This window comes from Diachasmimorpha longicaudata, chromosome 6 (assembly GCF_034640455.1).
Source record: "Diachasmimorpha longicaudata isolate KC_UGA_2023 chromosome 6, iyDiaLong2, whole genome shotgun sequence".
Classification (NCBI taxonomy): Eukaryota; Metazoa; Arthropoda; class Insecta; order Hymenoptera; family Braconidae; genus Diachasmimorpha; species Diachasmimorpha longicaudata.
The window spans coordinates 175,218-189,438 of NC_087230.1; the positions used below are offsets into that span (position 1 = coordinate 175,218).

The 14,221-nt window shown below is 40.6% G+C and overlaps 2 protein-coding genes across 2 annotated transcripts; both read left to right on the plus strand.

Moving 5' to 3' along the window:
• The first annotated feature begins 2,459 nt into the window (after positions 1–2,459).
• On the plus strand, positions 2,460–4,739 carry LOC135163466 (uncharacterized). Its single transcript, XM_064122914.1, has 4 exons — positions 2,460–2,709; positions 2,783–2,917; positions 3,043–3,150; positions 4,174–4,739. Exons 1-4 carry the CDS (start codon positions 2,574–2,576, stop codon positions 4,737–4,739), a joined length of 945 nt encoding a protein of 314 aa, XP_063978984.1. The 5' UTR covers positions 2,460–2,573.
• A 3,274-nt stretch (positions 4,740–8,013) lies between these two features.
• Positions 8,014–9,518, plus strand: LOC135163467 (uncharacterized). Its single transcript, XM_064122915.1, has one exon. The coding sequence runs from the start codon at positions 8,085–8,087 to the stop codon at positions 9,516–9,518; it is 1,434 nt and encodes a 477-aa protein (XP_063978985.1). The 5' UTR covers positions 8,014–8,084.
• The last annotated feature ends 4,703 nt before the right edge of the window (positions 9,519–14,221 follow it).

The window sequence follows — 14,221 nt, forward strand, 5'->3', positions numbered from 1 at the left end:
GTCCATCATTTCTGAACATTGCAACGTCCAAAATTTAATCTCCACACCATTTTGTAAGAATGTCTCCCACGTGGCCTCAAACTGTACTTTATGTAAGAAATATGTCCCCATAGTAACCCTTTGGTCAAAATGTAGAAATGTCCTCATACTACACATACGATAAATGAAATTTCCTCGTATGGCCATTTAATTAGTTAGAATTACAGCAACCGTTGAAAATTGATTACTGTTCGATTAAATTCTCATGGAACGCCCCAGAGGGATTCTATATATAGTTTAGTAAGTTTTTTATGGAAAATCTGCATTTTTGCAAAGTGGCTCTTGAATTCTAATCGGTGATGGAAGAGAGTGAACAGATGTGATTTCTTTTACATAATCTGTTACACTATATTTTGTCTTCATGCTATACTGTTGGAGAAATGTCATGCCTACGTGATAATTGGTTAATAAAAAATGGATTCCTCCAAAATGAATTTCTCTGCTCGGGTTAGTACATGCAAATATGCATATTACTAGGACGATTTCTGGGATTCAAGAAATGCAAAATTCGTTTCCCGGCCCAATTCTGTAAACATATGTTTATTCTTATGTCCGTAGCACATTCAACCTCCCCGTTATGCCATCTAACTTCTTCACCACCCTTCAGGCAGTTTCTCGCCCATGTCCTCAAACTAGACATTATGTGAAAAATATGTCCCCATAGCAACCCTTTGGTCGAAAGGTACAGATGTCCTCATACTATACCTACCATAGATGAAATGTCCTCGTAGTAACCGAACAATGGATACTATATCCTCATACTAGCCATCTCATGAAACGCCCCAAAGTGATTCTATGGATTTTCGCGTAGCTTTCTTATGAAAAACCTGCACTTTTGAACGGTGGCTCGTGAATCATTAGGGGTGGTTCAACAGCGTAAGCGCATGTGATTTCTCCTTCCTAACCAGTCATTTTATTTTTTTTCATGGCCTACTTTCAAAGAGCTATCATGTGCACGGGCTAATCTGTTTATAAAGAATAAATTCTTACGAAATGAATTTCTTCGCGCGTGCCAGTAAGTATGAATCTGTATATCACGAGGACGGTTTCGGAGCAACCGGAAATGCAAAAATTTTCCTCGGCATATTTTCTTGAAAATACATTCATTCTTCATGGTCATAGCATATTAATTAATCACCCCGTATTAATCACCCCGTGGTGCATCTCAACTTTTTCATGACCATTTAGGTATTGTCTCGCCCGTGTACTTGAACTATACTTTATGTGAAGAATATGTCCCCATAGTAACCCTTTGGTCGAAACTTATAGATGTCCTCATACTATACCTACGATAGATGAAATGTCCTCGTAGTAACCGAACGATGGATACTATATCCTTATAGTAGCCATCTCATGAAACGCCCCAGAGTGATTCTATGTACTTCCGCGTAGCTTTCTTTTGAAAAATCTGGACTTTTGAACAGTGGCTCGTGAATTATTAGGGGTGGTTCGACAACGTGAGCGCATGTGATTTCTCCTTGCTAACCAGTCATTTTATTTTTTTCCATGGCATGCTTTCAGAGAGCTATCATGTGCACGGGCTAATCTGTTTATAAAGAATAAATTCTTACCAAATGAATTTCTTCGCGCTTGCCAGTAAATATGAATCTGTATATCACTAGGACGGTTTCGGAGCAACCGGAAATGCAAAGTTTTTCCTCGGCCCATTTCCGTGAAAATACATTCGCTCTTCATGTTCATAGCATATTAATCACCCCGTGATGCATCTCGACTTTTACAGATGTCCTCATACTATACCTACGATGGATGAAATGTCCTCGTACTCACCGAACGATGGATACTATATCCGCAGAGTAGCCATCGTTTTTCCGAATAACCTTTTTTATCCGTGCCCATAAATGCATCTCACAAGCATGAGTACTGGGCAACAAACATGTAATTTTTGTGAAATTCCGCGGCTCCCCTCTTTCCTTGCTCCCTATTTTTGAGATTGTAACTATTTTGCCCCCCCTTTGCTCAAAACAAAATATGGATGTGCGAAAACCGTGCATAAACTGTCACAGTCCACTATATGTTGAGCTGCAGATGTGCGTCCAATTCATATTCATAAATTCAAAGATATTCAGAAACGAAGTCTCAATTTTTTATACCACTAAAATAAAATATGGTATTCGCTTTGATGTAGAATTCAAGGATCCATCATTTCTGGGCAACGTACAATTTTATCAAAGTATCCTGGTTCGATTTGTCCATCACCCATGATTTTTTTGCCTCCGACTGCCTCCTCCACAACCATTTCTGTTTCTTGTACTCCTTGTCCTCAAACTAGCCATTCTGTGCAATGTATGTCCCCATAATAACCCTTGTGCGATATAAAAATTTGACTCGATTATAGCAGTCTCGAAATTGCCCATACTAACGACACTCGTATGCATCCAGTGTTCATTCCATCAGAAATTCGCGCCTTCGTATGGTCCGAAACTTAACCTAAAAATCATCAAGTTCCCTTGCATAAAGAGCGAAATGAACAATTCTCGCAATTAAATTACTATCATTCCATCCAGCCATCAATCATGTCAGCATTAACTTTATTCACTGATGGAATTTACTACATCTGTCCTTTGAAAGACGTTTTTATTCGTGGGCGGGAGTGTACAGTGAAATATTCTGATAATAAAAAATACAGTGCACATGCCTTAGTCATTTTCAGTAAGTTGAGTTTCTTGGTAATTTTTTTTTAATTGGTGTACTTCTAAATTTCTAAACACCGTCCTATTTACAGATGATGAAAATCTTTTGACAAAATTAAAATTAAATGCGGAAGGTGCCACTAACAATGAAAATAACGCATGGATATATGGGGCTTCATCAGAATTGTCGTATCTTCAAGTTAATAGGGCAATGTCTAAAAATGAAGGTAAAATCAAACGAACCTTTTCAGACGGCCTGTCCATAATTTCATTCTCTATGTACCATAAAATCTAATTATTCTCTTTCTTCATTATTGAAATTTTCGGGAATAATGATTCCGTGCATTCTCAGGAGGATCTTCTCTTTATGTGGAAAAAATTCTTCTTCCTGCAATTACGAAAGGAAGAAACTTTGGTCCTTTCTCATGGAATGCTGTAGACTTTGAAGAGACAGTTCTCGGTAAGAATATTTCAAGTATGCTTAAAATGTTCACTGGATTCATTTGACTCTTCAAATTGATCATATTTGAAGAAAATGTCAAGTAATTATCATATTTCATTTGAGGAAAACCTGTACACGCGGCTAGAAACTCAAAATCGAAAAAAAAATGCTTGAAAATAAAATAAAAGGACATGTAATGACAACAAGGGGAATCATAGTTCTCTAGCTTAGTATCCCACACGTACGGGACGTAATTGTTGCGTATTATTGCATACAATACGCGAGCATCAGATCTCAGATCATTAATCACCATTCTGAAATCATTTAGAGTATTTCCCATATTTTGGTATTCTTCATACGACACTGTTAAAAATTTTCCACATAAATGTATTTTTATCATTGTCCTCTCACAAATTCAGAAGTAAAATGCACGGAATAACAAAATTTTGGTTTTGCAAAAAGAGGAGTTTTCCCGGAAAATTTAAAGATTCAACGAACGTAAAAAATTATGATACATGCCATGTTTTCGTGTGAGAACACGGATAACTGCCCCTGTCGTGAAAAGCAGTTATAAGTCATCGGTAGTTATTGGCAAACCATTAAAATGTGATCGAAACTTATTGTCAAGTCTTTCCTTTATAATTTTTCAGGCATAGAATACGAAAATTTGCGAAATAAATAATTTTCACATCAGAAGTCTTCCAGCTAAATGATAATACCTTATTGACAAAAATCGATAAACAACTTTACTTCATCTCTGATATGACTTCTTTTACCGCTAAGCCTTATTGTCAAGAACTAGAAATGTATTGGAAAGGATTGTCGAATCACTCACATATAACTTATCTTGTACGTTCGAACGTAATTCTCTTTTTTTTCTTGACATTATCTCATAATTTATCACGTGCAGGTTTATCCTGTTCTCAGTGTAGAATAAACGTTTCGAAATTTATGTAGTTAGCCTTACTACTTTACCAGCCAAATTGTAAACTTAATGCGATAACTCTTCGCATTTAATTAACTCTGCAATGTTACTTGCAGAAAATCTTCCACGTTTTCTGCACCTCAAAGTGGAGAATAACGTTGCAGAGTATCTACCTACAGTAATTAATGAAGAGACTGAAAATACAATCAAAGTACTATCAGTACCCCTGTCCCATTGTGATCACTTAGTGAGGGATGGGAGAATTCGATGGACTGACGAACAACGTACTCTGGTTTTAGCAGCTTTTAGTAAGTCGTTGGAAGTTGGTAAAATTCCGTCAGGAGCCGAAATGCAAGCTCTGATCTACTGCAATGCGTGTCTGAAAGGGCGTACGGTGCCTCAGATAAGGTGCTGGTTACACACGCAAAGCAAGAAGATGAGGAAAGAGGAGCCCAGTAAATGTCATAGCGGACGTAAGAGAGAGATTCCAGAGACAGGAGTATATGAAGTTGAGGATAACGATGGCACATGTGTACATGATCCAAGTACGATCAAGGTACAAGAAAATTATTCTGACATCTCACAATCACCATCTGGGGCTCTGACAAGAATGATTCCCAAATCAACAAGTCCACTGAGAGTATTAAGGCCTGCAAATATAAATCTCATGATACACACATAACCATTATCTCACTCTCTCTTGAAAAAAAAATTAGCACCTCAGATATTTCATCACGAAGTATGTATTCTGATCGTCAGAAAGAAAATGTTCAGCCTTTCAACATTGCTATTCAAGGACCAAACCAATATGATCTTAATGACAATGATAATGCGCACAATAATAATAATAATCCATTAACTGAGGAGGGCTTGTCTGATTTTTCCGAAGTCCAAAAGTCGATCCATGCAGTGTGTGAAGCGAACTGTCAGAAAGGCAACAGTGAAAAATCACTAGTGTATGAGAACAATTATCAACCCCTGACCGTATTAACGCCTGTAGATATGAATGTCATCACTCCTGTTTCATTTTCATCACTATCATCTCAGTCTTTCAGGAGGAATGAAGGTAGCAACTCAGATACTTCATCAGAAATTGTGCATTCAGATTGTCAGAACGAAAATTATCCGACTTCCAACATCATAACCTCCGAAGCACCCGCTCAATCTGAAATTAATGGTAATGACCATGTGCACTGCAGTGGTAATCCATTTACTGAGGAGTGCTCCTCTGGAGACGCGCAAATCCAGACGTCCAACCCTGCAGTATTTGAAGATGATCGTCAGAAATACCAGAGTGAAATAGCATTAGTCCATGCCGACAATTATCGGGAAGCACCAGCCATCAATGCAAACAATGATAATAATTTAATGACATCTCATGTCCAGCCAGATTGTGGTAGCCAATATTCACGTGCTACTTCGGGTTATATGAGAATTCCGACGGAATTTATACTGCAAGAGCCTAGTCCAGTGACACGAAACAATTATAATAACTCCCTTCGTTACACCTAACTCGAGTAAAGTTGCATTGCCTACACGAGGATTTGAATTGGTACCCAATATAAATTTTGGGCTTACGGAACCTCCCCTTACTGAATCTGTATTTGAAGTGCTGCTAAACAAATTCTCAACGACAGTGTGCGAAAGAAAAATTGATGAAAATGATCCATTTCACTTCACAATTTATCCCGAAAGCCCTCCACCCTATGATACTGTTTACCAGGACAAGAAAGTTGATGTAGATTTGCTGACTCATCCAGTAGGTCAAGGTTTTCCGAAAAAAATCGGTCCAAAAATCGTGAAGGTACAAACGGATCATATATCATCCTACACTATAGTATCTGATAACGAAGCTCGTGTCAATATTAAACGTCAGTTGCCACTCGTAAATACACGATCGGAAGAAGGCGCAGGGTCTACAACTATTTGTGATCATCCAGAGGATCCTCTGTTCCATTCGACCATGTGTGAATCTGAATCCTCAGTTGCAATTCACGATAGCCGGAAGTTAGATCCTTGCCCTTCTGAAAGCGAGAGTTCAGACACTGATGATCACAGCAAAGGTGATGCAAACTATATTACAGAAGATCAAACTTCTTCTGATTCTGATGGGGAAGTGGATCTAGGTTTGGAGCAAGAAGACATTTTTACTGAGACACAAAGAAATGTACATAAGGGTATTAAGCCATTAGACATTACTTTAGGTGACAATGCACCAGTTTCAGCCCCCGACGATCGAGAACTCAAAGTGCATTATGCAGCTTCTCAGACGAAAAAACACTTCTGTCTCTATTGCCAGAAACTCCAGTCGAAATTAGGCAGACATCTGGAATTAGTCCACTCCAATGAAGAAGATATCAAGAAATTCAAAGCATTACCACCATGATGTGAGGAGAGACTAGGGATTATTGCGACATTAAGAAAAAATGGAGATTATTTGTTCAATACTGACCGGCGATTTAATGATGGGGCCTTAATCGTATGTAGACGTCCAAATCCCCGGATGAAGAAGACGGCGGAAGATTTTCTAACATGTGGAAATTGCAAAGGTCAGTACTCCAGAACAGTTCTTCGCCATCATTTCCGTAACTGTACGAAGCGTAGTGGGAAACGCGAACGGATCGCTCTTGTGAAGGGCAAAAAAATTGCTGCTCGAGTTCATCCGAAAGCCAGTGCTTCAGTTAGAAAGTTCATCTACCCTTACATGCGTGAAGATGAAGTTGTTCGTGCTGTTAGATACGATGAACTGTTGATTTATACCAACAAGCAGTGCGAAAAGTATGGCACACATCAACACTTTGTGACGAGGCAACATAACCCTAGAGGTTATGTTGATTTTTGCCCTCCGCACGCCCCCTATTTCTTACTAGATTCACACACGCAATACACACCGTTGGAGAGCCCCTTTCCTTAGTTCCTTCCCCTTCCCCCAATCCCCTACTCACCGCGCTCGGACAGCGCGAGAAACACCAACAAGAAGCACCACTGAAGGATGGGATGACGTAGGCCGTCCCCCTCCTTCCCGCGGTCCCCTACTCACCGCGCTCAGCCACCAACGTAAGAGGATGATGACGTAGCGCGTCCCCCTCCGCCGCAGTCCCCTGTTCACCACGCGCTACAGGACAATGGGCGCACACGCACGTTGCGTAGTGCGCCACCCCGCCACCCCTCAGCCCCCGAAGATGCCCACAAGCATCGATCGGTGGATCAGGGGAAGGCGAAGAACTCACCCCGGAAACGGACGAAATTGGGCCGAGGACCCCCGAATACTTCGGGGAGTTCCTCAAGTGGACAATAACTCGTCACTCGTTGTTCGGCTGTCAATCAAGTGATACAGTGCGCCCCATTATTCTGAATATAATAAATCGCGGAACATTGGTGAAGTGACCCAGCACGTCCGAGCTTGAAGAAAGGCTCATCCCGAACCAGGATCAACCTGTTGCCCCTCAGGGAGAGGCTTGAGACCCAGAGGACCCAGAGAAGGAGGACAAAACCCCCAGGAACTCGGAAAATCATCTGCCGAGTGAGTACCCTTTCTTTTCCCCTCATCGCCCAGCGGCATCATCTCCCCCAATTACGATTCGCGGAACCCCTCCAACGGTGTAAATCCTTATTATTTCTTCTCTAGGGATTATTAATATTCTGATTGTATTATTATTGTTTAATTTATATTGGATCCCTCAATTCTTCCCCTTTTTGTTTCAAAGTAGAGCCACCCCCTTTTTCATTATATAAATTCAAAAGTGGTCCGACAAGCGACCTGCCTGCCCCCCACCCCTGAGATATTCCAAGAAACAGGCATTTTTATAAATATTGTATTAAAGAACAAACTATTGTACGATCGCGTCATTAATATTATATTTTTCATTAATTATACTTTGACTCCCAACATTGTAATTCAATTAACTAATATTTCAAATAAATGTATTTTAGATAACAGCCTCTGCCCCGTTTTATTTAATAATTGACCCGCCCTCTAATTTAAATAATAATAATAAATTAGGGAAAAGGTCACAACTTATATCAAATGATAAGTGCTCGACTGCGTCTCCTCGGTCGATTTCTCATCCAAATGAAAATTCAAAACGAATATATTAAGGAATTTTCACATATTTTCAATCCTCATAACTACGACTGCGCCATTATCGCTGTCCGACAAGTCGCCCGGTATGTACCAGAGGAACACATTTTTAAGACCCCTGCTGTTGCTTCTAATCTGGGGACGTTAATGAAGCACGTTGGAGAAATATTCAGGTCAGAGTGCATCAAGAACGAATCCCCGGATGACCAGCGCAGAGTAGAAGATTTTTTGACATTACTGGGAGAAGACTTTGGCACTAGTATTAACAGAGTGGTTGCTGAAACACAGACCCAAAACAATCGCAGAAAAGAAATAATTTTGCCCAGCACAGAAGACATAAAAAAATTGTACGAGTTCATTAAAGCTGAGCGATCTCAATATTTTATGGACTTGAGTAAGGAATTCTCCCACGAAACTTGGAAAAAACTTGGGAAAACAACGTTATTGTCACTGCAAATTTTCAATCGCCGAAGACCAGGGGAGATTGAACGTATATATATTCAGGATTTTCGTAGTTATCGAGGCCTCGATCACATAGCTGACAAAGAAACCTTTAATTCTTTAACTGAAGAAGGAAAAAAAATTGCTAAGAAATACGTCCGATTCGAAATTCGTGAAAAACTTGGCCGTGGTGTTCCTGTGCTGGTTGAAAAGGATGTTCTACAGTGTAGTAATCTTCTCATCAAGTACAGGGACGTGGTAGGTGTACCCAAAAAGAACATGTACCTTTTTGGTCTGCCCTCCAATGACAATGATTGTTTTCGGTACCATTGGGCTTGTCAATTGATAAGATCATATGCTGTGAAGTGTGGGGCTCAAATTCCCCATGTTTTGCGAGGAACGCAACTCAGAAAACACATTGCCACTCGTTGCATCAATTTAAACCTGTCCGAGAATCAAGTCACTGACCTGGCAAATTTCATGGGACATCACGAGAAAATTCATAGGGAAATCTATCACCAACCTGTATTGAAAACGGACATTATCAAGATTTCGAAAATATTGAATACCGCCCAAGGTTTTGATGAATCAGATGTATCAGCTGATGAAAATGACGTAAGTGGGACAAGTTCGCGAATGATGTCCTCGAGAGCAGATCGTTATGGAGACTCTAGTACATCACGAGTTTCTGATGGCAATCGATCCTATAATTCTTCCGTCGGACAGTTTGCTATAAATAACGCTATACCGAAGCGATGGAGTATTGCACAACGGAATACGGTTCTATCAGCTTTCGACAAGTACTTGGCGGAAAGTAAGATGCCCACAGGAGCAGCAATGCAAACTCTTATTGACTCGAATGCGTGCTTGAAGGAAAGAACAGTGCCTCAAATGAGGTCATGGCTCCATGCAGAGAAGAAGAAAATATCCCAAGTTTAAAAAAATATTTTCACGCCTCCACTTACTTCATTAACAATTTTGGGAATTCCTACTTCACGTTTCTATTTTTTTTTATCATTAACGTTCATAAAAGTCTGTGAGCTGTTTTTTTCGTTCTGGAAATGAAACGTCGATGAGATTTAGGATATGGGGTAACTAGCTATGTGTAAGAACGATTTGTCAGATGCATTAATTAACCCTTTCGCTACGGACGCATTCTCCGGCGCGCTTCTCTCGCTGAGTGAGCCGCCGAGCCAAAATTGTGCATTTGCGGAACAACTGCAATCGCCCGTGATACGCTCAATACCGCGGTATCTTAAGCAGAGCGGGTGTAGTCGCTCGTAGAAAGGAAATGGTAAAAAATTCATCATATAATCTAACAAATACACTCTGCTCACAAAACTTCGCGGGTGACTATAGTCACCGTTCGTACATCGCGAGCGTCAGGGGTTGGGTGACTATAGTCACCGCTCGTACATAGCGAGCGTCAAGTGTTGGGTGACTTAAGTCACCGCTCGTGCATAGCGAGCGTCAGGTGTTGGGTGACTATAGTCACCGCTCGTAGCGAAAGGGTTAAGATTTTGTTTTTTCTTAATTCCATTTATGAGAGTTTACGTTCATGTTTATGATACTATGTTTATGATTACGAATTTCGAATCGGACGTATTTCATAGCAATTTTTTTTCCTTCTTCAGTTAAAGAATGAAAGGTTTCTTTGTCAGCTATGTGATCGAGGCCTCGCTAACTACGAAAATCCTCAATATACAGGGTGTCCCAGAATTGCACGTCCAAACTTTAAACTTAAGTTGGGGGTGAAATTCTGGATCGACAAGTCCTTAGCGACTTTTTGATCAGATGCACCCTCTTCAAGTTATTGAGGGTTGAAGTTGGATGAATCAGGGGCGTGGAATACCCAGTCGCACGTCGGTGAGAAAAACATGCGAGTGTAGTGGTGTCCCCACCATACCGTACTACTCCCTTGTGGCGGCAGAAAGAGATGACTGGCGGCGGCGGGTAAGAGGAAGGGGAGGGAAATAAAAAAAATCGAAATACTAAAAGATTAATAATGCTTTAATATTATAAAATTTTATAAAATTAAATTGATACAAATTATAAAATGTTTTTTGGTGAATAAATTTTGCAATCGTATGATTTCTTCTTTCGATGAACACAACCATGGACAATAGAACCTCAGCAAAACGTTAAGATTCGTTTTCTTTACTTGATATTGTTTATGTATTTTTCTAAAGAATAATTTTTTTTTAATTAAGTCTATTTCTGTTTTTCGCTGGGGGGGGGGGCGAAGCCTCCGGCTCGCCTCGACTGCGACTTGTCACGCCTCGTGCTGCAAACTTCACACTTCTCACAATCCTCCACCTATCGTCCTCATGTCATAATCTACTATTATGTAGCGGGCGGGTGTTCATTTTTTTTATTTCCCTCCCCTTCCTCTTACCCGCCGCCGCCAGTCATCTCTTTCTGCCGCCACAAGGGAGTAGTACGGTATGGTGGGGACACCACTACACTCGCATGTTTTTCTCACCGACGTGCGACTGGGTATTCCACGCCCCTGATTCATCCAACTTCAACCCTCAATAACTTGAAGAGGGTGCATCTGATCAAAAAGTCGCTAAGGACTTGTCGATCCAGAATTTCACCCCCAACTTAAGTTTAAAGTTTGGACGTGCAATTCTGGGACACCCTGTATATTGAGGATTTTCGTAGTTAGCGAGGCCTCGATCACATAGCTGACAAAGAAACCTTTCATTCTTTAACTGAAGAAGGAAAAAAAATTGCTATGAAATACGTCCGATTCGAAATTCGTAATCATAAACATAGTATCATAAACATGAACGTAAACTCTCATAAATGGAATTAAGAAAAAACAAAATCTTAACCCTTTCGCTACGAGCGGTGACTATAGTCACCCAACACCTGACGCTCGCTATGCACGAGCGGTGACTTAAGTCACCCAACACTTGACGCTCGCTATGTACGAGCGGTGACTATAGTCACCCAACCCCTGACGCTCGCGATGTACGAACGGTGACTATAGTCACCCGCGAAGTTTTGTGAGCAGAGTGTATTTGTTAGATTATATGATGAATTTTTTACCATTTCCTTTCTACGAGCGACTACACCCGCTCTGCTTAAGATACCGCGGTATTGAGCGTATCACGGGCGATTGCAGTTGTTCCGCAAATGCACAATTTTGGCTCGGCGGCTCACTCAGCGAGAGAAGCGCGCCGGAGAATGCGTCCGTAGCGAAAGGGTTAATTAATGCATCTGACAAATCGTTCTTACACATAGCTAGTTACCCCATATCCTAAATCTCATCGACGTTTCATTTCCAGAACGAAAAAAACAGCTCACAGACTTTTATGAACGTTAATGATAAAAAAAAATAGAAACGTGAAGTAGGAATTCCCAAAATTGTTAATGAAGTAAGTGGAGGCGTGAAAATATTTTTTTAAACTTGGGATATTTTCTTCTTCTCTGCATGGAGCCATGACCTCATTTGAGGCACTGTTCTTTCCTTCAAGCACGCATTCGAGTCAATAAGAGTTTGCATTGCTGCTCCTGTGGGCATCTTACTTTCCGCCAAGTACTTGTCGAAAGCTGATAGAACCGTATTCCGTTGTGCAATACTCCATCGCTTCGGTATAGCGTTATTTATAGCAAACTGTCCGACGGAAGAATTATAGGATCGATTGCCATCAGAAACTCGTGATGTACTAGAGTCTCCATAACGATCTGCTCTCGAGGACATCATTCGCGAACTTGTCCCACTTACGTCATTTTCATCAGCTGATACATCTGATTCATCAAAACCTTGGGCGGTATTCAATATTTTCGAAATCTTGATAATGTCCGTTTTCAATACAGGTTGGTGATAGATTTCCCTATGAATTTTCTCGTGATGTCCCATGAAATTTGCCAGGTCAGTGACTTGATTCTCGGACAGGTTTAAATTGATGCAACGAGTGGCAATGTGTTTTCTGAGTTGCGTTCCTCGCAAAACATGGGGAATTTGAGCCCCACACTTCACAGCATATGATCTTATCAATTGACAAGCCCAATGGTACCGAAAACAATCATTGTCATTGGAGGGCAGACCAAAAAGGTACATGTTCTTTTTGGGTACACCTACCACGTCCCTGTACTTGATGAGAAGATTACTACACTGTAGAACATCCTTTTCAACCAGCACAGGAACACCACGGCCAAGTTTTTCACGAATTTCGAATCGGACGTATTTCTTAGCAATTTTTTTTCCTTCTTCAGTTAAAGAATTAAAGGTTTCTTTGTCAGCTATGTGATCGAGGCCTCGATAACTACGAAAATCCTGAATATATATACGTTCAATCTCCCCTGGTCTTCGGCGATTGAAAATTTGCAGTGACAATAACGTTGTTTTCCCAAGTTTTTTCCAAGTTTCGTGGGAGAATTCCTTACTCAAGTCCATAAAATATTGAGATCGCTCAGCTTTAATGAACTCGTACAATTTTTTTATGTCTTCTGTGCTGGGCAAAATTATTTCTTTTCTGCGATTGTTTTGGGTCTGTGTTTCAGCAACCACTCTGTTAATACTAGTGCCAAAGTCTTCTCCCAGTAATGTCAAAAAATCTTCTACTCTGCGCTGGTCATCCGGGGATTCGTTCTTGATGCACTCTGACCTGAATATTTCTCCAACGTGCTTCATTAACGTCCCCAGATTAGAAGCAACAGCAGGGGTCTTAAAAATGTGTTCCTCTGGTACATACCGGGCGACTTGTCGGACAGCGATAATGGCGCAGTCGTAGTTATGAGGATTGAAAATATGTGAAAATTCCTTAATATATTCGTTTTGAATTTTCATTTGGATGAGAAATCGACCGAGGAGACGCAGTCGAGCACTTATCATTTGATATAAGTTGTGACCTTTTCCCTAATTTATTATTATTATTTAAATTAGAGGGCGGGTCAATTATTAAATAAAACGGGGCAGAGGCTGTTATCTAAAATACATTTATTTGAAATATTAGTTAATTGAATTACAATGTTGGGAGTCAAAGTATAATTAATGAAAAATATAATATTAATGACGCGATCGTACAATAGTTTGTTCTTTAATACAATATTTATAAAAATGCCTGTTTCTTGGAATATCTCAGGGGTGGGGGGCAGGCAGGTCGCTTGTCGGACCACTTTTGAATTTATATAATGAAAAAGGGGGTGGCTCTACTTTGAAACAAAAAGGGGAAGAATTGAGGGATCCAATATAAATTAAACAATAATAATACAATCAGAATATTAATAATCCCTAGAGAAGAAATAATAAGGATTTACACCGTTGGAGGGGTTCCGCGAATCGTAATTGGGGGAGATGATGCCGCTGGGCGATGAGGGGAAAAGAAAGGGTACTCACTCGGCAGATGATTTTCCGAGTTCCTGGGGGTTTTGTCCTCCTTCTCTGGGTCCTCTGGGTCTCAAGCCTCTCCCTGAGGGGCAACAGGTTGATCCTGGTTCGGGATGAGCCTTTCTTCAAGCTCGGACGTGCTGGGTCACTTCACCAATGTTCCGCGATTTATTATATTCAGAATAATGGGGCGCACTGTATCACTTGATTGACAGCCGAACAACGAGTGACGAGTTATTGTCCACTTGAGGAACTCCCCGAAGTATTCGGGGGTCCTCGGCCCAATTTCGTCCGTTTCCGGGGT